The sequence below is a fragment of the Thermobia domestica genome, chromosome 17, assembly GCF_964235325.1.
Source record: "Thermobia domestica chromosome 17, izTheDome1.hap1.1, whole genome shotgun sequence".
Classification (NCBI taxonomy): Eukaryota; Metazoa; Arthropoda; class Insecta; order Zygentoma; family Lepismatidae; genus Thermobia; species Thermobia domestica.
In genome coordinates, this window is record NC_137470.1 from 70,191,344 (window position 1) to 70,209,796 (window position 18,453).

At 34.1% G+C, this 18,453-nt stretch overlaps 1 protein-coding gene across 6 annotated transcripts in view; it reads right to left on the minus strand.

The window, feature by feature from the left end:
- The window catches only part of sls (sallimus), a 346,510-nt gene that overhangs the window by 164,835 nt on the left and 163,222 nt on the right, over nt 1-18,453 (minus strand). For all 6 annotated transcript variants that reach the window (XM_081744934.1, XM_081744932.1, XM_081744931.1 and 3 more), the window contains exons 9-17: nt 17,442-17,532; nt 16,332-16,659; nt 15,576-15,722; nt 13,748-13,983; nt 12,567-12,796; nt 10,390-10,533; nt 7,316-7,573; nt 6,574-6,717; nt 3,122-3,394 (exon numbers count right to left, since the gene is read on the minus strand). In XM_081744934.1, the coding sequence (XP_081601060.1) occupies nt 3,122-3,394; nt 6,574-6,717; nt 7,316-7,573; nt 10,390-10,533; nt 12,567-12,796; nt 13,748-13,983; nt 15,576-15,722; nt 16,332-16,659; nt 17,442-17,532 (1,851 nt within the window). The remainder of the gene's footprint in view (nt 1-3,121; nt 3,395-6,573; nt 6,718-7,315; nt 7,574-10,389; nt 10,534-12,566; nt 12,797-13,747; nt 13,984-15,575; nt 15,723-16,331; nt 16,660-17,441; nt 17,533-18,453) is intronic.

The window sequence follows — 18,453 nt, forward strand, 5'->3', positions numbered from 1 at the left end:
TCGTAAGTCCAAATTTGCGTCAGGATTTTATTTTCAAATACTTTCCGTCTGCGTTCTTCCCCCACAGTAAGCGACTGTGCTTCGTAAGCATATAGTACAACATACGTAATTATCGTTTTATATATTTTAAGCTTCATATTCTTCGACAGTATTCACGAAGATGAGATTAGACTGGATAATAACACAGATTTCCTGTTTTGAGTCGATATTAGTTTCTTTATGGATATGGTTTTGACCTGTTAATATTGATCCTATATATTTGAAAGTGTCCACTTTATCGAAAATATTACTCGATATTTACGAGTAATAATCTCGTAACGTATCCATAATTTGTAGTATTATGGTCAAGATGAATTTCCATGAACCTATAGTTTGTTTTCTGTGCATTTACTTCTAAACGCATGTCACGGCAGGCGTTTAATAAAAAACATTTCTTTCTATTGTTCTCATATAATCTCTTATCAGATTAACATAATGAACATAAGCCATAACCTAGTATTATTCAATTCTAGAACATGGTTCCTATCTTTAGTTTCCCTTATAGCATATTTCAGCACAAAATTGAATGATAATGGCGACAACGCATCTTCTTATCTCAGGTCATTCTTGATGTGAAAGCTGATGGACAAGTATTTCCCCACTTGGAATTTACTTTGGGTTTCATTTAAACACATCTTAATCAATCTAACTAGCTTTTCTGGTGCACAAAATTCGGTAAGAATATTATATAATGTTTCCCTCTTAACCAAGTCTTAGGCGTTTCCGAAGTCAATAAATAACTGATGTGCATGGGTGTTGTATTTCGATTTTATTCGAGTGTTTGAAGAATGGTTAGTTAATATCTGGTCGATAGTTGACCGATTTTACCTAAATCCGCAATGATAGTGTCCAATAATTTCATCTGCGTATGGGGCCATTCTTGCTAACAGAATGCTTGAGAGGGTATTGTAGAATGTTGACAAGATAGAACTCAGTTACAATAGTTTTGTCTCCGTTCTTGTGAATTGGAACAATGATTGACCTTTTCCACTCTTGTGGCAATTCCTCCTTGCTTCAGATAAGGAGAATGAATTTGTGTATCCCGTTTCACCTTCTTTTCCTCCAGCTAAAATTAACTCAGCAGGAACTTCGCCTACAACTAAAGATTCATGTTTCATTAATTTCTTTATAACTACTTCTACTTCTATTCTGTTAGACTTTGGAATAAAAGGATTTTCTATATGCATTTCACTTTCTCCACACGGATAAGTTTTTGACTGCGTGTTTACCAAATTGTCAAAGAAACTTTTCTACTTTTTTTTTTTCCACTATCCGTATCGGTGACAACTGTTTCGTCTGATTTCTTTGATATATACGCCCAAGGTTGATAGCCTTTCTGAAATTCTACTTTAGTAGCTTTCGCTCTCAAACTATCACGTTTCTGTATTCTAAAAGTTTTCAAAGTTCTCCACCTAATGTCAAAAAATTTTCTGTTGTTCTATCGTTCAGATTTTGCAGCCTACGCAGTTTTCCCTTCTCTGCTAGTTTAAGAGTCTCTATGTATTTCCGCGTGTCCCGATTTTCCTTTTGCTGAAATTTTAATGCTGTCCCTAATTCCACCCGAGTGTTCTCCACAGTGCATTTCGAACCTTCGAAATGCAAGAATCCATTCAACACTTCAATTTGGTATTCTCCTCTCGTCTGACCCTCCTCTAATTCTTTTACTTAAACCTCTACGTTATCAGATGTTGATCATTTCGTTTTCTCAACGATAGTCACTGCTACCGGGTAGTGGACAATGTCACAGTCAGCTTCTCTAAATGATCGAATATTAGTTACGCTAGACTGATTTATTTTATCTACTTAAACGTGATTAATTTGATTGTGTTTTTCTAGTTGGTAAGTCTAAGTATATTTGCGAATGTCGTTATGTGAGAATTTTGTACTCTGCGATAAGGTTTTTTATGTTGCAAATTTTGTGAGTCTAGTGCCGTTGTCATTACTTTTATTATGCAGGCTTTTATTCCCTCTAATATGTTTGAAGGTATTCTCTCGTCCTAATTTCGCATTGAAATCTAATAGAAGCTTCATATGACATCACGGGAGTTGGACAAATACATGTTCACTTCATCGTAAAAACTGTCCTTTATATCATTACCCTTTTATCTATTTAAGTTAATTTTATTAAATTTAACATATAATGTAACAATAAGATATTTACAACTTTTTGCAAAATTTTTCATGATTTACAATTTTACTAACATCTTCTGTTGGAACATGTAAATTTAGAACAATAATATCGCACTTCCAATTGTTAAGAGTAATGAAACTAAGTATGTCGTTAACAAATTCAACACGTTTAATTGCTGATACTATTCGTTTGGTGAACGAAAAATTTGTTCCTAGTTGATAAATTTTATTTCCTTCCCCACGAAATTTCTTGTCTGCATCAATTCCTTCTCTTCTCATCATAGCTTACTTTACTTTTGCCAAGTCTATTTCTATATTTTTATAACTAATTCGTTACGGACTTTAATGCGCCTACCCTATAAAGATTTCTTACACTCATATTCCAAATCTCATTTCCATTTTACTTTGGTGAACTTGTAGCAGAAATATTATAAAAGTTACGAAAGAGGATTTTGATATAAGATTTCTCTTCAACGGAGACACTTCCTTTATAAAATTTCTCCCCAAAATCTAAAATTTCAACCACAAAATTTCCACGAAATAACGTAACTGGTGCACAGAGAAAATTCTGGAAACATCATTTTTTTTAAAAGTAATATTACGGACAAATTTGATCAGAGTACATAAAACTGACAGGTAACACTGACCTCAAGTAAAAAAAAAAAAAAATAAAAATGTATATACAACAGGTGAAGAAGTCAAGAAAATTACTTTTCAAAATGGTTCTTATCAGTTTCAGATGAATATTTAATTGTTATCCTACAAAATTCTTTGAAAAAACAATCGCTAACTTCCATTGAATTTCAATCCTAACTTCCATTGGACTAGACTCAAAGAATGACCTCGTGACTGTCAAATGCAAATGCTACCTTGGTATTGCTTTTCAGTGTAATAAGTAATTTAAATATACTATTTACAAACATTCAATGAATTTTAAAAACATTTAACTTACTTGCTTCAACTGGTCGACCGTCCTTCAGCCACTCAACTTTCAATGTGGAATCTCCTAGTGGTTCCAGTCTGGCTTCAAAATGAGCAAACCCGCCCTCACGTATATTCAATTGGTCCTTAATTGGTGTTTTAAATTCTGGTGGGACAGTGCTTTCCGGGGCTTCTTCTGTATATTTTACGTGTTGTGCTTGTTGGTAAGCTTCTAATTCTTCTATCTTTTCTATATATCTCTGTTGTTCTGGAATTCCTAAATCTCCAGTTACACTTGTTCGCGCTTAAGACAAAAGAAAACGACAATTAGAAATTTGTATAACATCAGTGCATAATTAGAAATAAAGTTTTACTTAATTAATGCAAAAGTGAACATAAGTGAAACAATTTAGCAAGGACGCAAGGAGAATAAAATTCCTAAAGTGCATTAGAGCAAACGAGTTTGAAAATGAAGAGAATGAGTTAGTCGATCATGATTGAGAAAGGACAGGGAAGGAAAGAGAAATACATATGAAATGAAAGTTTAGTGGAAAAATGTGTAAGGGAATATTGCTGGAAGCGTGACGGATAATAATAATAATAATAATAATAATAATAATAATAATAATAATAATAATAATAATAATAATAATAATAATAACAGCATAAAATATGCAGATTTTGTTTCGTATTATATACAGAAATAAGGGCTTGATTTCATGTTCTTGATAGATGGATAGGGAAATAGAATTAGGAAAACTACATTTAAGAACCTGACATGCTAAAAGTAATATAAAATTTACCATTTTTCTTTTGCTTGTTTTTCATAAGTAAAAGGAGATAACAAAATGCATCTTATCACAATCATAGATAATGTTATTCTACAACAGCAAATATGAACCTGAAGAATTTTCAGTGTTGCCATCCCTAGAAATTAGAGTGTTGCCAGAATAATATCTCCCCCAAAATCTAAGTTAAGGCAGCGACTAGAGGAACGAACTCAACTGGATTTGATTACGTATCATGCTGTTTTGGTAGCATTATTATTTAATTTTAATAACTGTATGTTAAAACTATTTTGTTTATTACAAACTAAATACAAGTATTATTTAAAAAGTAGTTCACAGGTTTCCAAGACAACATGATACGTAATCAAATGCAGTTGAGTTCGTTCCTCTAGACGCTGCCTTAACTTAGATTTTAAGAAAATTGTTATTGTGGCAACACTGTAATTTCTATGGATGGTAACACTGAAAATTCTTCAGGTTCACATTATTTGTTGTAGAATAACATTACCTATGATTGTACTAAGTTGCATTTCATTATCTCCTTTCACTTATGAAAAACAAGCAAAAGAAAAATGTTAAATTTTGTATTATTTTTAGTAAGTCAGTAAGAACATGATGTCTTTGGATATACGAAACAAAAATATAATGTAAAATTAAAAATTCAGAAGAATAGAATCGCAGCACACACAGTAGTCTTGAATATAGATTTTCCAGAAATACTAACATTTTAAAGGATGGCCTTAAAATGATATAACACTGACAAGGTTTTCATAAATGTTTAAGTTTTAAGGAAACAAGTTCAAAACAAAACTAATTTAAATATAGAACTTGCATTCACACGATTTATTCATATGTCTAAGTAAGAAAAAAATGTGCAAAGGTGAATACTTTATTTTACTTTAATATATATAAATATACAATCTCGCGATTAAAAAGAAATGAAATAACATTTACTATTACTGAATAAGATGAACTAAGTTTGTAGTTTTCGTTAACTTAAGAAATCGCAGCTTCTTAAGTTTCATAACTCAGCTGCTACTTGTTAAGTAAAGGGTGTTTTTTTTTTTTTTTACAGGCGGAAAACTTTAAACTGGCAACACTGTTTTTTGTGACAGCTAATATTACAGTTCTCGTTAGTTTTCAGATTAGTTTAGTTTGGCAATTCATCACGAATAGACTCACGCCGGAGCAACGTTTGCAAATTGTGCAAATTTATTTTGAAAACCATGGTTCAATTCGACAAACTCATCAGGCATTACGTGCATTTTTATGGTGCTCATAATCGTCCAGCAGGGCGATTAACTCGAGAAATTATGGACCGTTTTCGCAATACGTTTACTCTAAACGATAATACGCATCCAGTGGAATCATTGGTCCATATGTCTTCAGAAACGATGCTGGTCAGAACGTTACAGTCAACGGTGAGCGGTACAAAGACATGATTACTAACTTTTCTGTGCCTCAATTGACAGACATTAATGTTGCAGACATGTGGTTTCAACAGGAGGGCGTCACACGCCACAGAGCGCGCGCCACAATTAATTTACTGAAAGAAACGTTGGACGAACGATTAATTTCACGAAATGGACCTGTTAACTGGCCACCTCGTTCATGCGATTTGACACCATTAGATTGTTTTCTCTGGGGATATGTAAAGTAACATGTCTACGCCGAGAAACCAGAAACAATTTAGCACTTCGAAGACAACATTCGACGCGTTATTGCCGAAATACAGCCTGATTTAGTGCGAAGAGTGTGTGAAAATTGGACCTCCATATTATGCCCTGTACACCCCAGCCGCGCTGGCCACATGCCCGAAATCATATTCAAATATTAATGACATAAAAGGGACTGTCAAATAAAGCCAATTTCATGGATATTAGAAACATTTTTGTGTGTTTTATTTCAACATAAAGTTCTCCGCCTCTAAAAAAAATAAAATAATAAAAATAAAAATACTTATTATAAGTAGACACACATTTGCCACGCAGCTAATCAATCGTTTCATCATTTGCTTTCTTATGTCATACATTACGTATAACAGATTTGAGAAGTGTACTTTTACTCTAAATAAAATTAGAAAATTTCTGGAAACATCTGATTAAGGCCGAACCCTAATTTTCATGGTCAACAGCTCGGGAAACAAAGGTTCGTATATTATAATATTTGACGTATGTACTAAGCCTGTGGAAGTATATGGCCACGCAAGTTTGGTTAAGGTCACATGAATTTCCTCGATCGCATATGATATACGTATACTATCCTTATAATTGATTTTTTTTTTTTTTTTAAAGAGAAATCAAATGTAGGATGATTAATTATAAAACACTAACTTGGCCAGTCAATTCAGAAATTACATACCTTCCAATACAAATTCTTACATTGATAAATTGGAAATTTATGGATTGATTTTAGTAAGTTTTTTGTGTTTCTTTACAGCAGAAATAGTCCGGAAGAAAAATTATTATGCAGATAGAAATAGTAGCAAGAAGAAATCAAATAAGAGATAAGATTTTGTAAAACTCGGAATTAAAAATTTACAACAGAATTAAATAAAAGATTATTTAATATGTAAAAATGATACATATCCGAATTACTGAAACTGTGCCTTCATCTTGTTATTTCGCAACTCAATTTCGAATATATATTGGTCTGCAAAGATGAAGTTTATAATACAATAAGAAAAATCACTTACCGTATACTCGGAGTGTAGAGGTACTAACGGCCTCTCCCATTCTATTTACAGCTCTCACAGTATAAGTACCAGCATCTTCAGCTCTGAGGTGCATGATGTTCAAGGAGACGTATCCAAAGTTGAAGATGGTAGTAATACGTGAGCCTAATCAAATAAAATTCCGTTTATTATAACAGATATTTCATTTAATTTTACATAATGTAATGGCAATAAGGAGTGTAGAATGAAATACAGATTTATACATCTTTCCACTTTCTGCAATCAGCAGGTCTCGTCAATCAATTTGAATCACAAGGCACAATAGCTTCACAGAATATTTCGAATTTGTTAACATTAAGCACTATAACACTAGACTGAATAGGAAAGAGGCCAAATTACCTATACGGCCAATTTGGTTTGAATATATGAAAGGTGAGCACATTTAGTGCTATCTATAAAGAGTTTCCAGCCTAATGGAAAATATAATTTTGATATTTACAATGATATGATTTTGACATTAATTCATTCACAAATTGTTTATGGCATTAAACACATAAAATTATATTGCTTGCTATGGATGACATTCTGTTCAAATTTCTTTTAGATATAAAGTTAAAGCTGAAAGCAGACAAAGAAACTAAAGCTATTTTCATGGTACTACTAACAATTATTATGGTAAAACCAAATCAAGATGAAGACAAAGACACTGCAAGATATTTTGAATCAATTTCTACTGGCAAATGTACTATAAATAGATGCTTACTTGCTGTAATGTGCTTTCCATCCTTATACCATTCCACTTTCATAGTTGGGTCACTAACTGGGCTAAGTTGGGCTTCAAAGTGAGCATTTCGTCCCTCCTGAAGCTCGCCCAAGTCTTGTAATGGTCGAATGAATACAGGTCGTATAGAAGAGACCTCCTCTACACTTTCAGTTCGTTGGTAACGGGAATAGTCTTCCAGTTGTTGGATATATTGAAGACTGCCTGGGTGTTGGCTACTTTGTTCAATAGATGAACGAGCTAAAAGGAAAGAAAAAAGTTACAAGGTTGATTTACCATTTCACAGTTATCGCTTTTCTCTCCAATTCTTTGACTTCACACTGAAACGAACATTTTTCACCAAATTTTAATAGCATATTTAATGTAATTTCTTTTTGATCTATTAACTTATTTTGATTTGGAAACGCCTCCCAGTTCTGTGATACAAAATGGTGGCTTAACAAGATTTCTTTTTTCTCTATTTATCTCTCATTTCTTGTTCAGAAATATTTTATGATTAGTATTTTCTAATTCAGGATTACACATGGACCCAATCTTTGTCCTTTTATGCAATGTTTAATTTGCCTACACTGGGGTTACTTTAATTAACTTTTTATATAAATAACATGCAGTTAAGGTAAGAATACTCTGACAAAATAAACTATCGTTCAGTTGAATGTCCTCGAGCGGAAAGAAAAAAGAGAAAAGTAAAAAATGAATGAAATCTAGATAAACTAAAATTAAGAACTACCCTATGTGATCAAAAGTATCCGGACAACCCCAAAAACATACGTTTTTCATTTTAGGTGCATTGTGCTGTGACCTACTGCCAGGTACTCATTATCAGCGTCCTCATTTGTCATTAGACATCGTGAGAAACCAGAATGGGGCGTTCCGCGGAACTCACGGACTTCGAACGTGGTCAGGTGATTGGGTGTCACTGGTGTCAGAAGTCTGTATGCGAGATTTTCACACTCCTAAACATCCCTAGGTCCACTGTGTCTGATGTGATAGTGAAGTGGAAACGTGAAGAGACACGTACAGCACAAAAGCGTACAGGCCGACCTCGTCTGTTGACTGACAGAGACCGCCGACAGTTGAAGAGGATCGTAAAGTGTAATAGGCAGACATCTATCCAGACCATCACACAGGACTTCCAAAATGCATCAGGATCCACACCCAGTACTATGACAGTTAGGCGTGAGGTGAGAAAACTTGGATTTCATGATCGAGCGGCTGCTCACAAGCCACAGATCACGCAGGTAAATGCCAAACGACGCCTTGCTTGGTGTAAGGAGCGTAAATATTGGACGATTGAACAGTGGAAAAACGTTGTGTGGAGTGACGAATCACGGTACACGATGTGGCGATCCGATGGCAGAGTGCGGGTATGGCGAATTCCCGGTGAACGTCATCTGTCAGCGTGTGTAGTGCCAACAGTAAAATTCGGAGGTGGTGGTGTTATGGTGTGGTCGTGTTTTTCTTGGAGGGGCTTGCACCCCTTGTTGTTTTGCGTGGCACTCTCACAGCGCAGGCCTACATTGATGTTTTAAGCACCTTCTTGCTTCCCACTGTTGAAGAGCAATTCAGGGATGGTGATTGCATCTTTCAACACGATCGAGTACCTGTTCATACTGCATGGCCTGTGGCGGAGTGGTTACACGACCATAACACCACCACCTGTAATGGACTGGCCTGCACAGAGTCCTGACTTGAATCCTATAGAACACCTTTGGGATGTTTTGGAACGCCGACTTCGTGTCAGGCCTCACCGACCTACATCGATACCTCTCCTCAGTTCAGAACTCAGTAAAGAATGGGCTGCCATTCCCCAAGAAACCTTCCAGCACCTGATTGAAAGTATGCCTGCTCGAGTGGAAGCTGTCATCAAGGCTAAGGGTGGGCCAACACCATATTGAAAACCAGCAGTAGTGATGGAGGGCGCCACGAACCTGTAAGTCATTTTCAGCCAGGTGTCCGGATACTTTTGATCACATAGTGTATATTATATGTATGTTTTACATTTATTTCCTTCTGGAAAATGGATTCGTCACTAATAACAAGCAAGACTCAACGTAAGAATCAAAAGAATTAAATAAAATTGATGTATTACGTACAACACGATAGGTTTCAATGTGAAATATAGAACAGTTATGATGGGGTATCCAAAAGTTTTAATTATCATAAAGAAGTTATACTGATATTTAGATGAAAATTTTTGTGCAAAACCAGTGTCATTTCCATACATACTTGTGTAAATATCAAATATGTATCTAAAGTATTTTTCTCTCCACAGCCTGTAGAAGACATCAATCTGCATGATGAACAAAATTGAGGCCCGAAGTGTCATAAAGTACCTCCATTTGAAGGGCAACAACGCACGCCAAATCCACGATGAAATGAAAGCTGTCTACGAGGATGAAAGCCCATCATATGAGACGGTTGTGAGGTGGAAGTGGAACTTTCAAAGTGATCACATCTCCTTCACAAACGAGCCACGATAGGAGAGACCCTCAATGAAGGATGATCTTGTCCTGGTGAAGAAAGTAGAGGCCATTATCCTCCAAGACAGAAGATCGACCATGGAAATAGTGATGGCGGAGACTGGACTAAGTTACGGAAGTGCGTGGAGGGTTACTCATCAGGAACTGCACATGAATAAGGTGTCTCCACGATGGGTTCCTCGCTTGTTGACACCTCTTCACAAGCAAACTCGCCACGACTTTCCCACGACCCAACGGTTAGACTATGAAGTTTCGCCGCTTCTACCTATTCACCTGATCTTGCGCCAAGTGACTTCTTCCTCTTTCCCGAGATGAAGAAACCACTTCGTGGTTGTCGATTTGGCGACAGAGAGGATGTCATTTTCGACGTAGAACAGTGGTTTTTGAGCAAATCGGAGTACTTCTACAAAGAGTGCTTGAAAAGAGTGAAGAAACTCTGGGGAAAATGTGTGACTGCAGGGAGACGACGTGGAAAAGACTTAACTTTGAATATTTTATGTTTTTTTCTTTCATGGTGGTAATTAAAACTTTTGGATAACCACTCGTAGTATTGTTGATACACGTAATAAATACCTGTAACACTCAAAATGGCACGTGATTCAGCAACACCGGTAGCACTTGTCACACGACACACATATTCGCCGCTGTCCTGTACAATGATGCTTATCAGATCTAAAGCAATGAATCCGAATCGGAATGTCGTTGTTGAACGAGAGCCTGGAAAATAAATACAAAAAACGAATGTCAATAATTTCAGTGCTTATATTTTGTGAAAGAAGAGTAAGAAAAGAAAGAAAAAAAAGGAAAAAAAAAAGAAAAGAAAAGCTTGTATTCTGAAATGAAATTTTCTCATCACATATAACTAGAAATATTTTGTTAATGATACAATTTGTCTACGTTCTAGATTTAAGTATTACAATTAGAAGGATTTAAAGCTCAAAGAACAAAGAAAATATTGTATTTTTTTGTCTATATTCTTTCTCAGTGTCGCATTTCCCATTAGGCCAACTAGGCCCGTGCCTAAATCGCAAAATTTTTGAAATGAGAAAAATTTAAAAATTAAATATTTTGAACTTTTTTTGGTGTGAAAAACTTAAAAAGTCAAGAGCAAATAGAGGATTTTTATATTTGATAGAAGCGCTGCGCACTTTGAATCTGTGAATAAATACGAAAAGAAGAAACTCTCATCTACATTAACTTAGAATTTCAAACTGTAGTAAATTGTTAATTCACTAATTAAACATAATTTAGTTATATATGTTTTATTTTCAGATTAGGGAAGAAGGGGTGGTGAAACATGTAATTATTGGGGCGCCGACAGCAAAAGAGCCTAGGGGGCGCCGAGCACCTAAATGCGGCACTGTCTGTTCTTCAAATAGCCAGGGACGTAATCAACATTTTTGCCGTGCCGATCTATTAAAAAATCACTTCCCCCCCCTCAAAACCAATAAAAACCGATGTAGATAATTTGAAACAATGAAGTGAATAATTAATGTTTAAGTGGAAGTGTAAAGAAATATATCCGTACAATGAATAAGATAATATATAAATAATAATATACCATATGATAAGGTATTTTTTCAGACAATATTTGGTCCGAGAAAATTTTCTGTCCTGGGTTCCGGACAATATTGATCAATTCGTAAAAACGGCCCTGCCAATTATGTAAACAACAGTAAATTTTTCTAACATTGGAAACATAATTTCCTAACATTGGACTTTGCCTTTGGCCTTAGTTCTACATCTGTCAATACTTTAAAAATAACAGCAATCGGATTTGTTTTTGAAACGAGTTTTTCGTGTGTATAGTTCACATTTTGCATCAATATTCACAACCTACAATTTACTTATGATCAACGCAGTCTTCAGTCATCATTGTTGAAGTCAGAAATTGTGTCAACGTAAAATTGTACGTAATAAGTGTTTAATGCAATTGGAAACTTTTGTTTCCACTTAGTAAATCTTACAGAATAGCATTTCTCGTTTTTAATTTTCACAGGAAATAGAATTCCAATTCAAGATGTTTTCGAAGAGCAAGAAAGCTACTTATTTATATTTGTGACATCTACCTTCTTTAATATTGTACATAAAAAGAACATGGTAACATTTGAGAAATGATATGATCTCCAATAAAGAATTCCAACCCATTGACGATGGCAGATGAATACCAATGAAACTGTTTGATAAAATTTGGACGCAACAATTGGTAAGCTCAAATACTTATTATTATTGTGATTATCTCATTTAGCTTCCAGAACATCAACGCCCAACGCTAACCAGACATCTCTTTGAATTTCATTTGTTACCGTATTATTTTAAAATGTAATTGTTTTACTGTAGAACGAATATTTTTCCACAATACTCGAGAATAAATAAAATAGCAATAACCTGAACATTTTATTTGAAGTTTTTTTTTCTTTTTTTTTTTTAAGTACCCCACTGAAATCTTTCAACTCTTCATTCTTCTAATTTACACAAGATTCTGCCCTGCATGCGATATGTTTTAGCCGGTAATCGAATCTGAGACTATGTTAAGAAAACTGACCATTTGACCAGTGACTAATTTTTTCTGATCTTAATTTTATAGTATTATTTAGAATTGTTATAAAGCATGAAAATAATAATAATAATAATAATAATAATAATAATAATAATAATAATAATAATAATAATAATAATAATAATAATAATAATAGTAATAGTAATAATAAAACATATTTAATATCAATACATTTGTGCAATCTACTTACTTGCTTCCAGCAGACGACCATTTAGGAACCATTCCACTCTCATAGTAGGGTCCCCAACAGGTTCAATCCTAGCTTCAAAGTGCACTCGACCGCCTTCAACTTGTGAGATATCTTTAAGTGGTACAATGAATTGTGGTGGCGGATACACCTTTTCTTCTTCTGGTCTCTGTCCATGAGGTTTTGCTCTTTCTACGTGACGTAAATAGATAATCTCAGGTTCAGAAGGTGGCCTAAGGAAAAATAAACAAATTATTTATCGAAGTTATTGTTTTTTATATTGTAGTTTTGAGCTGATATGTATTAATTGATTTTTCTTTATTTATATATTTAGTACGACTAATGACCGTGCAATATAGTTGCATCCACATACATGGACGAAGAATCTTTTAGGGATAGGGAATGTTGATATGGACAACAGCACAAGGATATTATACTACATTTTTTGTTTGTTTGTTGAACTTTGGTGTCCCTTTTCAGCACCGCGGCTATATGAAGGGTAAGGGGGAAGAAGAAGGAATGTCACAAAATTGGATTTTCGAGAAAACTGCGTTTTAATATTGAAACCACATATAAAATGAATAGGGTTAGTCAAGTCTTTTGCTCCTTTTTACATTTACATTTCTACATCTACGCATGCATGGAATATACAGTCAAATAGTATCAAGAGTTACCAATATTTAGGACAAAGCACTCGTTAAAGCACACACATAGACATTCCTTATCTTTTCCCCTTACCCTTCATATGATATATGAACCTAACAATATTCCTATACTTCCTGCATAACAATTTCTTCTTATGAAAGAAGAACGTGTCTGTAACATTAATTCCTAACAGCTAACACGTGTCCTGCATACCTAAGACCAATAATGGACCTAGTGCTGGTAATTTGGAAATTTAGAACTATTGAGAAAATCGAATTGCAACTTTCAAACTACATTGTTTCAGCTTAATTATTTCAAAATAGTACAAGGCTATATTTAGGTTTGAGTACTAATATTAGTATTAAATTCAGATACTCAGTAACCGAAAAAGATATGTCAAAATCCTTCCATACAATTTTAATGTTAAATATTGTAAACCAGTCAAAATAACCAGTCTTCAGAAGTACTTATGTATTTAGAAAATCTTACACATACTGATGTAAGGTTTAGAGCAAAACAGTTCTTGTAGGATAACTTACTGTGGCTCAATAACTTTGGTCGGCCGCGGCAAATTAAGTTTTCTGGGCTCTGGAGCCGAACCTTTCGGTGTCTCGACAAACAGCCTAGCCCTTGTGGCAGTGGAGCCCGCAACATTTTGTGCGGTACATTGGTACCAAGCAGCATCCGACGCCTTCGCTCGCGGGATGTCGAGGGTAGAGGCTCCACCGTCAGTCACTACATTGATATTAGGACCAGGTATAATAGGTACACCATCCTAAAAGAAATAAAATGCAACAATAATTTGTATAAATATGTGAATGGAGAAAGAAAATAAATAGTACAACTAAAGATTTTATGAAATCCAAAAATACTGTATTTTTTGTAAAATTCATGTTTAAGCTAAACTACGAATAAAAAACAACTGAAAATTGGACAAATGTAAACATAATTATGGGAGGTACTGTAATTTGTAAGATATAATAAAATAAATTTGAAAGACGACACAGATCCACTTAATGTTTTACTTCGTGTATGCACAGATCTATAGGGAAGATTCCAAATCCATGCAAAATATTTAGCATCGCACACTTGCTACAATAATGAATTGATGTAAACGGCATTATGAGATTTATTGTAAACCATCTACGTGACTGAATGTTATACTTTAATTAAGCACCTTTTGGAAACAAAACCTTTTGAGAAAAGTAAAATTTTAATTCTCTTGTAATTTTGTTCCTAGTAGTCAGAAATATGTATAATGACCGTGGTATTGGACGCTAAGATACTTCTGATGTACATTGACCCGTCTCACTTATTATATTACTGTTGTAGAGATCTCCAAATTTGGATGTTTGCGGGTGTTTATGATACTGTAGGGTCCTCAGTTTGTAACACTGAATAATAAGTGCAACGGCGTATTTTGTGTGCTACCGGGACAACCGGCAGTAGCCCTAGAATACTACAAAATAAAGTTATTATGATATAAACTAAATTATATTGAAAATTTTATACTTTAGTGTCTTCTTTCAATGATATAAGTTTCTGAAAACTGTATGTATTTAGAAAGATCCACTAACTTCTTTGCACGTAGTTTGTCTCGCTAACTTCTTCCATATGACAACTGAGCAGAAACCATTCTCTAGCTACTACAGCAAGAATCGTATCAGCACATTCTTCTTCGCTCCACCTACGCATAAAACGTACGAACGGAATGCCAGGTTACAGCAGTTGCCTCTATAGAAATCGTTTTCTTGGGCGTGAGCGAAGGGTAAAGGGAAATTATACGAGTAATCACAAGGCATTTTGGAGATCTCTGGGAATTGTCTCGGACACTTTGAGTCTCGTTCCGTTGCAGTTTGCGTCAACGCAACGAAAATTTTGTGTTTTATAGTATTTTGCGATAGTTGGCATGGCTGTTATAAATACTTATTGCATTATTTGCGTTTCGTTGCCGAGGCTCTTACAGACTGATGCTCCTTCGTTGACTAATCGCCTATTTCAGAGTTCTTTACTACTTGGACTTCTTCGATTCACTCTGATGAGTAGGGTTACCACCTATACAAAGCAAAATGTAGGGATACTTCAGGAACAAACAATGGTAGAAAAGTACGATCGTTTTTCCGTAATACTAATAAGATAATATAAATAAGTCTTGCTTGTATTATCTTAGCCGGATCTGAGCCAAATTTAGTGGGAAATTACCCCATGTCCATATGAATAAAAAATATATATATTTGGTGTCCGGGCTCGGCTAAGGACAGACTCGGCTCGGTCCGACTCGCCTTGTCTGTGGTATTTTATTTCTCAGTAACTACTGGTCGGATCTGAACAAAGGTTATACCTAAACTTATATTATTCTCCACATACCTTCTGCCACGTGATTCTTGGAATAGGAGTACCAACAGCTCTTGCATTTAAAACTACAGGTTCGCCTTCTTTAACATGTACAGTAGTAAATCTCTCAACAAACTTCGGTGCCACGACTTGCTCCTTTTCGATCACAGAAAGATTACACTACAAAGGAACAAAATTGAGTACGTTTATTTACAAATTTACATTTAACATCAAGCGTAATATAAATGTAAAAGAATAAGTATGACATTAATTTCATAAGATTTAATTATTTACATTTTGTCTTACGGACAAATAAAAAAAGTGTTTGTTCATGAATGCAATTCTTTTTACTCTACTATCACATCATAAAAAGAGTTTTTTCAATTAGTGACAAAAATAAAACTATATTAACAATATGATATACTAATGGCAAACTTCGGTATAATACTATAAATGCGGTTTTCATTCCGTATTTGAAGTGAAAAAGTAACAAGAACGGTTAGTGGTTATGCCATTCTCTTCTGTTGAAGTTATTATATGCATCCCTTTGCTTCTGTTAATTACTGCTACTATTACAGAGTTTCCCTACATTTTCTGATTCACTTGAAACATTGTTTTTTTTTATCAACTATAAAATTCAATTTATAATTAAATATTGGAGACTTCTCGATAATCACGTCTCTATATTAATTTCAAGTAAGAGTTGTTATTTGTGATTATATACGCTACTTTTTAATTATAGGTACTCTAAATTCAATTGTAATTAGTACGAACTACTAACTAACTTACTTGAAACGATGTTTCTCCTGTTTTATTTCTCGCAATACAGGATATTACACCAGCATCCGAACGATGTACATTAGTTATCATGAGGGCATGGTTTCCAGATTCGTTCACTAGGATCTTATGAGTAGCATCGTCAGTAATTTGCCTTCCATTGACATACCAGGTGACTTCAGGGTACGGCCTACCAGTAACACGACAATCAAACCTAGTCATCTTTCCTTCTGTTACTTCTCGATCACCACACACACGAATGAAGTTGGGAGCTAAGTTTTTCGATGAATCAGTCTCTACGGTCTCTTGCTTAGTAACTCGGGTCATTTTCATTGAGTCCCTGCAAAGAAAATAAATAAATGAATAAAACTTTCAATAGGACATTTCGTAAAAATAAATAAATAAATAAAATTATTTCAATTGCATTTTTACATGGTCTGAGGAAAATAAAACTTTCAATAGGATATTTCGTAAAAAATAAATAAATAAAATTATTTCAATTGCATTTTTACATGGTCTGAGGAAAATTCAGGTCGCATTTGGTATGGACTCAGAAGTCCACAGATTTTAGTCCAATTGAAAATATGTCGACCAGTTTGAAGAAGTGAGTGAAACAGAAATTGGTATCTCTATATTTTTCTGAAACTATGGTATCTACTGATGATCATTCATACATGGAAAACGTGTACTGTCCTCAAAGAGGAATCAGGCGATTTTCCACGCCAGAGACGACGTTACTCAGTATTAGGTTAGTTCTATAGTGCATTTGATTCCTTTGTGCTTATCTATGAGTCCATAATAACATTCTGTAGATAGATGGACTAATGTCTAAATTTTTGACACTCTTCGTTGTCTTTCGGAAAATAAGAAAAATGGTGGGAAGTGCATTAAAGAGTTTTTAATTATATGGCTTTGACGTTAAAAAGAAAATATACTAAGTACATAGTATCATGGAAAGTGTGCAAACATTTTGAGTACATTTTAACAGTACTCAAAGGAACTTACTCTTCTAGCTTACGCCACTTTCACACTCTGGGACTTCACTCGAAAGAGATGAATATCAGTAGAAAGATTATGACAATCAAAATTTTTCTTTAAAATAATTCTCAAAAATATACTCACTGCTGAACCATCTCTCCATCAACAATTCCATCTGTGTGCAGAACTTGTCCAGCTGGCTCGATTGCTAAGTAAGCTGAAGATACAACACAGCCTAATAATAAAAATAAGAAAAAGTATTAGGTTCATAATAACAAACATAAGGACTCTGAAAAATATATACTTCTAAACTTACTATGTTACTGCAAGTATTATCTTATACACTTTTCTTTTCTTTTTTTTTTTTTTTTTTTTTTGCCGTTACCCTTGGATTAATTTTTTTTGTGTTTATTTCTGAAGAAGTTTTGAGTTTAAACGAAGCTTGATTTCTTTATCTTTCATTCTCCTATGTAATTGTCGTCATCTTGCATATTGAACAGAACTTATTCCCCCAGTCTCTTTTGAATTTAACTATTTTGTAGCAGTAACAATAATAGAACTCTCTGATATAAAAGCTTTTATTTTTGTCATTTCTTCTGTAGATTTTTTTAACATAAATTTTAATCATATCAATGGCTGGAAATTACACTATTAACAAAACTAAACAAATAATATTATATCACAATCATATATTCTCCATGCAGGCGATCTTTTCACAGTTGTCAATTCTCAGTGAGATATAGTGAAATAACTGTCTTATTCTTGTTCTAGTTGATGGTGTTCTTATGCAAATAATTTCTAATACAGAATAACAAGAAATTATTCTTTATGATTTTGTAAAGAAAAACCTGACGCTGCAATTATCGTACTTCATGACAAGCTCACAGTCCTGTTTCAACTTATTACAATGACCCGTGTCCCTTACACTTCACATATCTTTAAAATTTTTACTTATTTTTTTTTTCTGATTTTTGTGAAAATAATTTGCCTAATGGATTTCAAATTGCTAAACCATAATACATTTTTGATCGAACATTGTAATAATGTAAGATTTTTAGTTTTTGTATTACAAAATTTATGACTCTCAGCATAAATCCTAGAATATATATATATATATATATATATATATATCTTTTCCTATGTTATCAAGTGGTCA